Source organism: Haemorhous mexicanus, chromosome 26, assembly GCF_027477595.1.
Source record: "Haemorhous mexicanus isolate bHaeMex1 chromosome 26, bHaeMex1.pri, whole genome shotgun sequence".
Classification (NCBI taxonomy): domain Eukaryota; kingdom Metazoa; phylum Chordata; class Aves; order Passeriformes; family Fringillidae; genus Haemorhous; species Haemorhous mexicanus.
Window position 1 is genome coordinate 3,554,433 of NC_082366.1, and position 13,940 is coordinate 3,568,372.

Consider the following 13,940-nt stretch of genomic DNA (forward strand, 5'->3'; position numbering starts at 1 on the left):
GGAGCTGCAAAGGAACAAGTGCAGTAAGTGACAGCTCCCTCCTGGAGCTACAGGAAGTCATGCAGGGCTGGAAGCTGAAGCTGCACTAACACACATCTCAGGCAGGACAGGTTAATAAAACAACCAACTGATGGAGCCTGAGCTCTGAATTTGGTATCATTTTACATCTTAGAGCAAGGCTGCTTTTCCAAACATGCTCAGATTGAATGCAAGAATGGAGAGGAGCCTCAGAGAGGATGGGATCACACCAGCCCCTTCCAGCCTGATCTAACACAAACATTCCCAGCACAGCTGCTTCCCAAGAACTATTTGCTACCTCTGATGGGATTTTTCCAGCATCTGCAAGGCAGGAGTCATTTGTGATGACCTGGAGCTGACCAAAGCCCAGCCTCAGCTCTCAATAAGCACAGGCAAGGCCAGGCTCAGCCTGGAAGGGACATCAGTGAAATCCTGAGCCACCCACCCTGGGAGAAGCAGAGGGGACAGCCCTGGGTGCAGTTTCTGGCTGTGACACACCCCACACTCCCAGGACTCCCCTGCACACAGATGTTTGTGTGCAGAGCTGTTTCTGTATGGAAGGATTTGCACATCTGTCCATATATTACATATACACTATCTGTATAATCCTCTTACACATGTAAACGAGTCTCAGAGGAAAGAAAACTAATTAGCATTCCCATATTAATCCTATTGGGCATTGCAAATATTTCTGAAGAGCCAGGATGGTACCACAGCAGTCTGATTCCACAACAAAGTGTTTGTGTAAAATATGACATCTCTGCCACAGGGAACCAAAACAACTCAGGCTGCAAGTGCAGCTTTTTCTCTCCCTTGCATTATTTATTCTAACCACAAAGGCATCATTGGGTTTTTTTGATGTCACCACAAAACACACTACAGAAAATCCACCCCTACCTGGTGCTATAGAACACATACATTAAATTCAGATAAGCTCAAAAAAGAAAATTAAAATGGCATAATATGAATTTTAGAGATGCTTATGAGACCACTAGGAGTTTAATAAATAAAAAATATCTTTTCCCCAAAAAATTGTGATTTAGAAGACTGTCAAAAACCCACTCAATTTCCTTTTCACTTCTTCAAACAACTTCCATGTAATTAGTTAATTAGTGTAGCAGTACCTATTTTTGAGGGCTCACTTCTGGTTTTGAGGGAGGTGTGTCTTTTAAATCAGGCAGCATTTTCCTTTCTGTGAATTCCCAAGGTTTCCAGTCTCTCAATGGGGCTGAGAGGTGCAGGACAGAAATTTGAACCACCCAGGGGGAGGAATGGGATGGGCTTTAAGATTCCTTCCAACCCAAACCATTCTGTGACTCCACAGAGACCCCTCTCCTCCAGAGGAGGTTTGCAGATAATTTTTTCCAGCTTTGCTGTATGTTCTCATCTCAGCCTTGCAAGCATGGATGAATACCAGAATAGCTACAAGATCTCATTAATCAAAAAATAGCTGGAAAGATGAACCTGCAATCCTGGTATTTCCTCTTGAAAAAATGAGCTAAATTAGGTGCACTGCCTGACTGTACTTTCAATGAACTCTTCAAATCAACACTTGCTTACCTGGGAACTTTCTGCAATCTTAAAGGTTAACTTCAACAAAAGTGTCAGAAGAGTTTAATTAGAACAAGATGTCTTGAACAGACTAGGTGTGAGTTCTGTGCTTGAGGAATCCATCCATGACATGATGGAATTTTGGAGATGGGTACAAAGGAGAAATTTGCACTTTTGCTCAGAGGTGAGCAGTACATCTCATTTATGTTCACCAGGCCATGTTCTGCTGTGCCCAGTCCATAATACACACATGAAAATTAGGATCAGTAAAAAGAAAACAGAACTTTCCACTCCTGTTCTTTCAACTTGCCCAGATTTCTCCTGGCTTTATAAACACGTGCAACATGGAATAGCTCTGAGTAAAAGAGCTGCCTCTGGAAAGAGACAGAGAGAGGAGATCTTCTCACAGATCACCCACGTCACCATGCCACAACAGCTCACCATCAGCTTGCTGCACAGCACAGGCACAACTTCAGGGAAATCTCAGACACAAGAAGGGAAAGATCATCTATTTTGGGGCTGTGACCACATCATGGCCCACAGCCTCAGCACAGGGTGACTAACTCTGCTGGGTGCAGTTTGCTTTCCCAGAGTTTGCTTTTCCCTTTTTGTTTGAATAACTGGCTGCTGATACAATGAGTCACTCAACTACCTCGAGCAGCAGCTCCAGCACTCTAAAAGGACTGGCTGGGAAGTGCTGAGTACAGAATGTGTGCTTGTTTAGGAACAACCTGCCTTAAATAAACCACTGACTCACCTTGTCACGCAAATGATGCTCTGCAGCCTCAATATTCAAAGGATCGTCAAAATTCAAAAGATCCTGGAAAAGAAAGAAAGAGAGAACATTGAGGGGCTCCCACTCACTGCATCAGCAGGAGCCCAGAGCCCTCAGGAACAAGAAAATGGAACAAAGCAAACAGGGCAGCAGGTTTCATTTCATCGTTTTTTTTCATAATTTCATCATTTAATCACTGCCTCGGTGCTGTCTGTGCCAAAGGTAAATGCAAATGAGTAATTTGGTAACTGGAAACCAAATCACAGAGCAATTAAATGGTAACAGCACCAGGGCATTTAAGCCCTCTGGTGTGGGCCCCATGACACTTCTCCCTGGAAGTGAAAGTATTTCTATCAGAAAACTAAATTTTAGAGGAACAGTCAAACTTTTAGGAGGCACAATTCCTGTTGATTTTTGTTAGAGGGCAAAGTAAACCTTGAAAAAAACTTCTACAAACAATGTGCTGATAAAGTGGGAGTTTCCTTAATTCCACCTCCACAGAAAAGCAATTTCACTCTCTCTGTGACCTGGAGCCTGACAGGGAAGCTTTAGTGCTCTGGGAAACACAGGGGAGTGGAAATAAAGCAAATAGTGGAAATGGAGGGAAAAGAGTGCAAAGATCCTGAGAATTAAGGACATGTGGGGTCAGGGAGCAGAAATAGTCCTGACAAACCTCAGACCTCTCAATTTAATCTCATATACTAACTTTGGAAGGAGAAAGGGTCTAGGGTTAGAAACAATGGAGAAGAGGAATCAGCATTAAAAATAATACTGAATCACAAATCATAGATAAAACCAGCACTGAGAGATAAAAGAAGCAATGGGAAGGATTCCACTGATTGATGAATGGAAAAAGATATTTGCCTTTATAAACAAATTGTAGGTTTGCTGATAAATGAAATTGGAGATTGAAAGATAAAAGAAACACTGGGGGAAAACCCTAAATCCCATCAGAATTAAAAATTAAAAAGGAAGGTTATACATTAGAGGGAAATCTTAGGTATCAGGCATTTCAGGAAGTCTGAACCTCTCAAGTACCTCAGCTAAGGGGAAAGAGAGAGGGAAATGTGGCTGGGAAATTGGGATAAAAAGGAGGCTGCTTGCTCCAAAAATTGGAGAGACCCCAGGGAAAATGCCCCATGGCCTCTCCCTTTATTTGAATAAAATAAAAGGACTCCTCTGCCTCCTTCCTGGACATGAACCTCTGGTGTTTGTGGATTCATTTTCCTGACACAACCATGACAAATCCCATGGTCTCCTAGGCAGGACCACCCCTCCCTGCAGCTCTTAGCCCAATATTTTTATTTTCTGCAGCTCTGTCCCTGATGATTTTGCTTCCTTTCCCTTATTTAGCATGCACAGGGAGACTGACTCTGAAATGCAATTCCCTTTTGCTGGAAAGGCAAATGCTCTTTAATCTTTTACATCAATTTACCACAGAAATTGTTGAAAAAACCAACCAAAACTTTGGATGCCAGGAAATCCAAGATTCCTTCCACACCCTGGAGTGGCTGGGGTGGTCCCTCCAGAGGAGATGACAAATGTGGCCACCATGTTAATGCTGCTCTTTGCTTCCTCCTGACCTTCCCACCCAGCAGCAATGGCTGAGGAAAGGAATCCCCAGAAAAGGTAACTTTTGTAAAGACTTAGCTTCTCTCCACTTTTAGGGCAAAAGCAGCTGTTGCATCCTGCCTGCCTCTTGCAGCTTCCTGCCCTCTCCTCCATTTTCAAGGTGGTCCTGCAATTAAAGGTTCCTTGCTCCCAGCAATCTTTAAAAACAGGGGAGGCAATGGGATCCCTGAATAAAATCACATAAATTCTGTGACAAGTCAGGTTCTATGCAAACAAGGAATGAGACTGCAGGGCAGACATTAATCCCCAAAAAGGATTTTTTAAAAAAGACTACCAACACAATTCTTTCTCAGAGCAGTATGCATTTCTGTTTCCTGCAAATCAGCAGAAAGAGTTTCATACTGTGTGGAAGATCCCAAATAATTTATTATCAAAATATCCCCTAATATTTCTAACCAAAGTCAAATCCATGTACAAAAAGCTGGTATTTCACACAGTCTGGATGAGTTCCACAAACAAAAGCACAATCTGATTTCATACTCATCCAACAGCCACTGAAGTCAAGGGAAATAAAGACCTAAACTTTTACAGGCAGTTGGGTTTGTCATTAGTTGATGCTGAAACTAAACCAGGCAGGAAAAAGAAAAGAGGACATGCAAAATATTCCTTTACTTACAGTAAATAAAGAGTTTAACCCCCAGACAATATCCTGCAAATGAAAAAACACAGTTAGAAAGGCATTTCAGGAGTTTTGAATGTGTTCACAAACTTAATTTTTTAATTAATCCATGAAATAACTGGAAAAAATCTAGATTAGAAGTAATGTTTTACTAATTTAAATCAAAATGCTGAAAAGGCTTTCCTATTTCATGGCCACTTGATATTTAGAAGTCAGGAAAAACCAAATACTGCATATTGAAACAGAAGGTAAGAGCTTTCTGGGTGTATTCCTATTGCTCCTCCATTCAAGGAGAGGAGTGATACCTTTGGATTTGCCACCAGCTGAAAACTGCACTGCTAAAAGGGTGGGTAATGAAAGTTAATTCAGCAATCTATTCTTAAATTAAAGAGGGGTCAAAGAAATATTTGAAACTGTCAATATATCAGAGAAAAGAGGGTGAGATGTCGTAGGAGTACAGAGAAATACTATTCTTACATAAGCATATGCCTCAAGTCATTCCACAGCTAAAATGCAAATTTACAATAAAGATAAAGCCTCAAAGTACCAAACTTCCAATGTACAGCAAAGACCTTCAAACAAATGAGTGTATCTGAGCTTGCTTCCTGCTCTGGGCCCTGTGCTGAGGGTGTGCAGCACAGAAATCCATATCCCTTAAGGACCCTGTCCAGTAATGCCCTAATGAACGAGACACCATGTCAGCATTCTGCAGCCAACAGCCTCTCACCACCCCTCTGCTCCTGCCCAGACAGCCCAGCAGTCCAGCTGCTCACCCCCACCCAGTCCAGCTGCTCACACCCACCCAGTCCAGCTGCTCACACCCACCCAGTCCAGCTGCTCACACCCACCCAGTCCAGCTGCTCACACCCAGTCCAGCTGCTCACCCCCACCCAGTCCAGCTGCTCACACCCAGTCCAGCTGCTCACACCCAGTCCAGCTGCTCACACCCACCCAGCCCAGCTGCTGACACCCAGTCCAGCTGCTCACACCCACCAGTCCAGCTGCTCACCCCCACCCAGTCCAGCTGCTCACACCCACCCAGTCCAGCTGCTCACATCCAGTCCAGCTGCTCACACCCCGTCCAGCTGCTCACACCCACCCAGTCCAGCTGCTCACACCCACCCAGTCCAGCTGCTCACACCCACCCAGTCCAGCTGCTCACACCCATCCAGTCCAGCTGCCCACACCCACCCAGTCCAGCTGCTCACACCCATCCAGTCCAGCTGCTCACACCCACCCAGTCCAGCTGCCCACACCCACCCAGTCCAGCTGCTCACACCCACCAGTCCAGCTGCTCACACCCACCCAGTCCAGCTGCTCACACCCACCAGTCCAGCTGCTCACACCCAGTCCAGCTGCTCACACCCACCCAGTCCAGCTGCTCACCCCCACCCAGTCCAGCTGCCCACACCCACCCAGTCCAGCTGCTCACACCCACCAGTCCAGCTGCTCACACCCACCAGTCCAGCTGCTCACACCCAGTCCAGCTGCTCACACCCACCCAGTCCAGCTGCTGACACACCCCCAGTCCAGCTGCTCACCCCCACCCAGTCCAGCTGCTCTCACCCACCCAGTCCAGCTGCTCTCACCCACCCAGTCCAGTTGCTCTCACCCACCCAGTCCAGCTGCTCACACCCAGTCCAGCTGCTCACACCCAGTCCAGCTGCTCACACCCACCCCGTCCAGCTGCTCACACCCACCCAGTCCAGCTGCTCACCCCCACCCAGTCCAGCTGCTCACACACCACCCAGTCCAGCTGCTCACACACCACCCAGTCCAGCTGCTCACACCCACCCAGTCCAGCTGTTCACCCCCACCCAGTCCAGCTGCTCACCCCCACCCAGTCCAGCTGCTCACACCCACCCAGTCCAGCTGCTCACACCCACCCAGTCCAGCTGCCCACACACACCCAGTCCAGCTGCCCACCCCCACCCAGTCCAGCTGCTCACACCCACCCAGCCCAGCTGCTCACACCCACCCAGTCCAGCTGCTCACACCCACCCAGCCCAGCTGCTCACACCCAGTCCAGCTGCTCACACCCACCCAGTCCAGCTGCTCACCCCCAGTCCAGCTGCTCACACCCACCCAGTCCAGCTGCTCACACCCACCCAGTCCAGCTGCCCACACCCACCCCGTCCAGCTGCTGACACCCAGTCCAGCTGCCCACCCCCACCTAGTCCAGCTGCTCACACACACCCAGTCCAGCTGCCCACCCCCACCCAGTCCAGCTGCTCACACCCACCCAGTCCAGCTGCTCACACCCAGTCCAGCTGCTCACCCCCACCCAGTCCAGCTGCTCACACCCACCAGTCCAGCTGCTCACCCCCACCCAGTCCAGCTGCTCACCCCCACCCAGTCCAGCTGCTCACCCCCACCCAGTCCAGCTGCTCACACCCACCCAGTCCAGCTGCTCACCCCCACCCAGTCCAGCTGCTCACACACCCCCAGTCCAGCTGCTCACCCCCACCCAGTCCAGCTGCTCACACCCACCCAGTCCAGCTGCTCACACCCAGTTTAGCTGCTCACACCCACCCAGTCCAGCTGCTCACCCCCACCCAGTCCTGCTGCTCACACCCACCCAGTCCTGCTGCTCACACCCACCCAGTCCTGCTGCTCACCCCCACCCAGTCCAGCTGCTCACACCCACCAGTCCAGCTGCTCACCCCCACCCAGTCCAGCTGCTCACCCCCACCCAGTCCAGCTGCTCACCCCCACCCAGTCCAGCTGCTCACACACCCCCAGTCCAGCTGCTCACACCCACCAGTCCAGCTGCTCACCCCCACCCCGTCCAGCTGCTCACACCCACCCCGTCCAGCTGCTCACACCCAGTCCAGCTGCTCACCCCCACCCAGTCCAGCTGCCCACACCCAGTCCAGCTGCTCACACCCAGTCCAGCTGCTCACCCCCACCCAGTCCTGCTGCTCACACCCACCCAGTCCAGCTGCTCACCCCCAGTCCAGCTGCCCACACCCACCCAGTCCAGCTGCTCACCCCCACCCAGTCCAGCTGCCCACCCCCACCCAGTCCAGCTGCTCACACCCAGTCCAGCTGCTCACCCCCACCCAGTCCAGCTGCTCACACCCACCCAGTCCAGCTGCTCACCCCCAGTCCAGCTGCCCACACCCATCCAGTCCAGCTGCCCACACCCACCCAGTCCAGCTGCTCACACTCACCCAGTCCAGCTGCTCACACCCACCCCGTCCAGCTGCTCACCCCCACCCAGTCCAGCTGCTTTTGGCCTGGATTGTCAGGCAGACTGGATTCTATTTGCCATCTGGATGGCAGTTGGCTTCTGCTAAGTTCTCCTTCTCTCTTCCACAACACCTGCTGATAACAGGCTGTTCAATGTTCCTGCATGGCTGCTAAGAACTGCAGCATCCCACTGGGAGATGGGAGCCCAGAGGGAGGAGCCCAAGCATTCCTACCTGGATATGATCTGGAGTTCTGGAACACCAGCACAGCTTCTCCACTGCATTTCCCAGAGGAACAGCAGCTGCCTCTTCCCCTGGATCTCCATAGGAAGCCTGCACCTTTCTCCAGGATCCCTGCTCCAGCAGAACCACCCCTGGCACTGCAGGAGGGCTGAGCCACAATTCCAATGGCACTGCTGCCAGCACCCTGACCCACAGGGTGTCAGGTTGTGTTCTGACTCTGTCAGTGTTGTTTTAGTTGACTGCATTGTTTATTTTATCCTTTTATTTCCTTCCCTAGTAAAGAACTGTTATTTCCTGCTCCCATAATTTTTGTTGCCTGAGATCCCCTTAATTTAAAATTTGTAGCAATTCAGGGGGGGGTTCATTTTCTCCATTTCAGGGGAGGCTCCTGCCTTGCTTAGCAGACACCTGGGCTGCCAAATTCCTCAAGGTCCTCTGGCTCCTGCCCCAGCCTGCCCAGGCTGTTCCCTGGGTGGTGTCCCAGAGCTTTGCCACCAGCTCAGATGGCACCCATGGCTCAGGTGCCTTTGGGAGTCCAAGGCAAGTCTTGGATATGCAAATGGGTTTAATTCACATTTATTGTTAGCTCAGAGGAGGCAATGATGGTGTTTGAAATCAAGAACTGGGGTTGCCAAGCACAGCAGTACCTGGTTAAGTGCACAGTGGGTGAGGGGAGTATGGAATAATGAGGGAAGCACTCTGCTCCATGGCACTGCCACCATCCTGGGCTGGAGCAGCATGGGGAAGCCAACACAAGCAAGTCAGAAATCAACAGACTGCTGTAAACACCCCTTTAGAATTGTCCCTTTTCATTCTGCACTATTTTTGTGCTGCATCTGAGTGAAAAGTTACACTAAACCCCTGCCCACAGATTTATTTGCAGCATGCCAAACAAGGAGAAAAAACCTGCTGCTACAGCAGTGCCTGAAGTTCAAGAATCCTCAAAATCCTCAATGCAGCTTTTGAAACAGCCTCTCCTGAGGCCAAGGAGTCTCAAAGCTTTGCATTTCTAGGAGGTCTTAACTCTTGCCAAGGGACAGTTCTCAGAGCCACTACACAAAAGCAGTGCCACTGAAACCATGGCACAGACAAGGGGCTCAGAAAGACAACCACAAACACTTCTGGAGAGAGCAAACACAGAAATTGCAAATTAAGATCAAATTAAAATTTTCCAGTTCACCTCAATGTTTTTGAGGTATGGAATTAGTTAAATTAAATTAAGATTTTCCTTTAACAGGCAAAGTATATTTAACACATTAATTTAAGAAGAGAGCCAACCAGACCAAAGCACCTAACAAACTTCCAATCAAAAAATTCCCTTAAGGGATCCAAGAAGCATTTCTGATCTAACAGACTGAACAAAACAAAGCTCCTTGCTAAACAATTCTTTATAAACCAACAATTTAACCTCAGATGAACAAAAGGAGCAGCAGTCATTTATACAAGCAAATTTTTTTGGTTTGTTTTAAAAAGGGCTGGAAATGCCACTCTAAAGTCCAGCTTGCTCTAGTCCAGGCCATGCATGGCCAAGTCCTGGGGCAGCTCTCTGCTGTCCTGTCTGCCTATTCACCACCTCAAGGTGGTTTTCTTCTTCCTTTCCCTTCTTCCACCATCTCTTAAAAACAAGCCCAGCTTCTTCCTCTCTTCACTGCAGCCTAAAAAACCACCAACCAAATAATCCCCGGTCCTGGGGATCAAAAATAAAAATTTCCTTCCAGAGACACAGGCACTTTTTAGTTTATGAAAAAGCTTCTTCTCTCCTCAAATCTCTTTTTTCATTTCCTCTCCTGCTCCTCTCTAATCTTGCCAAAGTTGAAAAGCATTGTTTCCACCTAGAAAAAGGTGATAAAGTGAATGCCACCTTTCTTCAGCCACCCACGAGAGCCACCTCAGCTGTCATGTGCCTGTCATCCCCCCCAAACACAGCAGCAGCTCCCCACAGGGCTCTGGGTAACCTAAAAGGCATGAACTGCTCCAGTTAGCAAACACAAAGCAAGGAGGAAGGCTGGCAAACCATTTCTTTTGTACTGAAATAGAGGAGGGGAGAGCAGACAGGACCAAGTGCAGCCTGCTGCTGTCCCAGAGGAGGCACTGGAGGTGCCAAGCATGCAGAGCACTGCTGTCCCACCCCTCACTGTCACCAACTCCTTGACCCCTGTCCCCGAGGTTACTGCAGGACAAGTGGATAACCCTGTGGAAACTGTTCCCTGGGGAATTCTCTGTAACTTCTTAATGAACTACACCACAGTGAGCTCAGCACTGAGGCCATCACCCTCTGGAGACCTCTCTGCTCACTGCATTAAAGCTGACACTAATTGAATATTCAGAAATCAGCAGTTTGGGGAGAACAAGCATGGCTTAATTACACTTACTGAGCTATCTCAGCTCTCCTCACTCACGTGCCCATAAGAACAGCTATTGCCCCAACACCAAAAATTTGGTTTTGCCAGGGGACATTAAAGAGAGAAAATAAAAATGTTACTAAGCATTTCTGAAGCAAAAGCTATTAGAAGACACTCAGCTTTATATTTTCACCAGCCTGGGCATGTATGGAGGAGAAAGAAATAATCTCTTACAAAACTGATAAAGCCAATTTATAATGAAGTCAAAATACAACACAATATATCTTTGGAAAAATATTTCCTGAAGCTTATTTTAAGAAAAAACTGAATGTCAGATCTGCACAGAAGATTGTCTTCAGCATTTTACAGCTTCTTTTTCAAAATCCTGGGTCTGAAGTTTTTGTCTGAGGCTTATTCAATTTTTAGAGGTGAGGAAGACACATAAAAAGCCCAACTCCAAAAGAGGATTTGAATAAATCAATAGCTGTACAATGTTATCATAATGCTGAGAAAAACAGCCTGAGCAACAAGAATTAATGTAACATAAAGCATGCAGGTTTCTTTTTTCCCTTCATGCTCAAGACAGTGACAGTCACTTCATTGTCTGTTCCAAACACTCCTCTCCACTAATTACAGATGATTTTGACAGCAGACCATCTATTTTCCTTCAGATAAGTGAAAGTTTTGTACTTTCAAAACTCCTTGTTGATGCTTAAACATTGAGGTAAACTGGAAAAATGAAGGCAGGACCCTCTGATTTATTTCTCCAAGAGATGAATTTGACATTTGGATGATTCCAAATTAAGCCATTCCAGTGGCAGAAGAAAAGGGCAGGACCAGTGAACCAAACAGGACAAAATGCTGCCATTTAGTATTAAACCATTAATTAAATAAGCAAGGCTCCTAAGGATCAACTCCAAGTAGCAACAGTTTACTGGAAATGAGTCTTAATTCCTTTTAGATCAGGTAATCTAATAGCACAGACAGGAATTTATTAAGCTAGGATCTGGAGTTATGGGAGAGAAATTCCTGAAAAAACAGAGGTTTCCTGGAGGGGGGCATGAAAAGCTGTCTGCAGATCTGTAGTTTAAGACTACCTGGATGTTTCCTGCTCCTGGCTCTCCTGAGAGCACCAACACAAAAATGACAAACCCCAGCACTTGGAACTATCTCAGGGAAAAACTGAACTGCACACCCACCTAACAGACATGGAAAGGCTCCAGGAAACAGCCCAGCTAGCTGAGCCCAGCTGATCCTGTGAGAACACAGCTACAAAAAGAAGAAAAAGGACAAATATTCCCTCATACCTTTTAAACACTGCTTTAATGTTCATATGCTCAGCCCTCCACAGAGCTGCCCAAGTGTGCTCTGATTATTTTTAAGGTCCATCAATCAGGCAGTGATTTATGAAGCCATTTCCAGCTGCAGTTAGGCAGAGGTAAGTGCAGAAGGAGCCTGACTTTTAGAACCAATCAGGCATTTAAAACACACATCCACCTGCTCAGTTCTTCAAATGCATCACCTGAGGTGTTTTCAGAGCAAAATGAAAACAAGCATTTAGGAAAACTGAGGAGAAGTAACTGAGCCAGGCAGGTGATAATCCTGGCAAATGAGGCACATGTTGAGGACTAACAGGACCACTAAAGCACTCTGGAGTTTGAAATTGAAATTACTGAAGGGTGCAAAGCAGAGTAGCAGAGAAACAGCAACAGTGTGAAGTCATGTGAGGTATTTAAAAGCTGGTACTTCCAGTGACATTAAAAAAACTGAGAACAGAATGGAATTAAAGCCATCTATTTGCTTTCTGCCTGGGAATCTTGCATTTTGACCATCACACCTAAAACCAGGAGAAAAGCAGGGCCCAAAGTAACTGCAGCAGCCTCCAGCTTTGTGAATAAGCTGCTTTAGAGAGGAAAGTATGCAATAAAATGATGCAGAACGTGACAGAATGGAGCCTGAAAGGTAAATAAGCTCCTGTTGCTAACTCAGGCTTAGCTACAAAGGAGCAGAAGGAACACAAAAATCACAAAGGAGTAGAAGGAACACAAAGATCAGCTGGGAAGCACTGCAGCAGTGTTCACACAACCCAACCACTACCAGAAATTATCTAAGGGTTTGGGATTCTGGAGTGTTGCTATGAATAAAAAGAAAGTGATTTTAAAAGTGTATATATAGACAGGCTGGCAGGTTAATGCTTTAAACCTGTTTCAGGGTAAGAGCCCAACTCTGCTCAGAACCTGATTTCAAAAAAGGATCTCATGCAGGAATTCAGAAATAGCAAATCCTTTATTTCCCTCACTCACACACAGGCTGCTCTTCACAGTGGTCCATGGAAATGTTCCCAAGCACAAAGAAAGGAAAAAAGATAAAGCTCAACACTTGGCAACCTGAGGAGAATTCAATCATGGATGAGATGACACCAAGTGCAAAAAAAAGCTGGGAAACAAAACTGAGTTAGGTCTCTCCCCATTAAGAATCCTCCACACTGTTAAAAATACATTTTATCAGGTAAGTTTTCCAGACAATTTAACAGATTTTCATTTTAATCTCAGAAAGTTTCTTCATGTTTCTACCCATTTAATAATAAAGAAATACTTTAAACGTCACAGCAGTTAATTTTGGAGGATTTTACATGTAAGAGCTCTGCTGTCACCACGAGGGTTCCAAAATGAGACACAAGCACAAACTTGAGCCTTCTAAAGGGTTAAGAACATGAGCCCCACACAAGCAGCTGGTTTGTGCATGGGGCTTCTCATGTATATTCTCTCTTTGAATGGTTTCTCTGATGCCCTTGGAACAGTTTTTGTGGCAGAAGGACATGCCCACTCTCAATTTAATTCTTTAGGAGCAGTTCAGAGTGCTTTACTGGGCAGGTCTGGGTGCTACTCCTCCAGAAAACCAGGCTGACTTCATATCACTGACAAATTCAACACTGACTTTCAAGTCCATAACAGGCCAAGACTGGATTCCTGTCCACAGAGCTTCTGTGCAAATTCTCACTGCTGCCCTTGTGCTGATGAAAAGCTGTAAAAAGTGAGCTCACAACTGTGGTGCTTCAATGTTCAAAAATTTAAAAATCCAAGGAGGACATCTGATTTTTCTCTTTTGGAAGTTAAGCCACTGCTTCCTTTTCTCTTGCTGAATCTTTCATTTCAACAACCACAGAAAAAGCTCCTGTCTTTTGGGTTTCTTGTCCACTTGTACTTATTTTTAAGCTTAAAACTTTATCTGAATGAAAATACAGGGACAGGAACAGAACTAATTAACTTAAATTACTCAGTGCCTTGATTTAACCTGAGGTGAAAAGAGAAACACAAAGGGCAAAACAAAATCACACCAACTGGTGAAAAAACAATGGGGAAAGACTGCTTAAGGAAATCCACAAAACAACATTCACATTTTACTTCCACAAAGTCACATGCCCACCTCAGCAGAGATTTTACAGATGAGCAAAGTCACAAATCTCATTCCCAGTGCCAAAGAGCAAACCAAGTATCAGATAAAGGTCATTTTCAATTTGTTTGTTGAAAGAGACAAACACCTGATGTGTACCCTTTATGCACCTAATG

At 46.7% G+C, this 13,940-nt stretch overlaps 1 protein-coding gene across 2 annotated transcripts in view; it reads right to left on the reverse strand.

The window, feature by feature from the left end:
• UBE2F (ubiquitin conjugating enzyme E2 F (putative)) overlaps nt 1–13,940 on the reverse strand; it is a 58,096-nt gene that overhangs the window by 16,779 nt on the left and 27,377 nt on the right. For both annotated transcript variants that reach the window (XM_059868368.1, XM_059868367.1), the window contains exons 8-9: nt 4,593–4,625; nt 2,327–2,389 (exon numbers count right to left, since the gene is read on the reverse strand). In XM_059868368.1, coding sequence (XP_059724351.1) covers nt 2,327–2,389; nt 4,593–4,625 — 96 coding nt within the window. The remainder of the gene's footprint in view (nt 1–2,326; nt 2,390–4,592; nt 4,626–13,940) is intronic.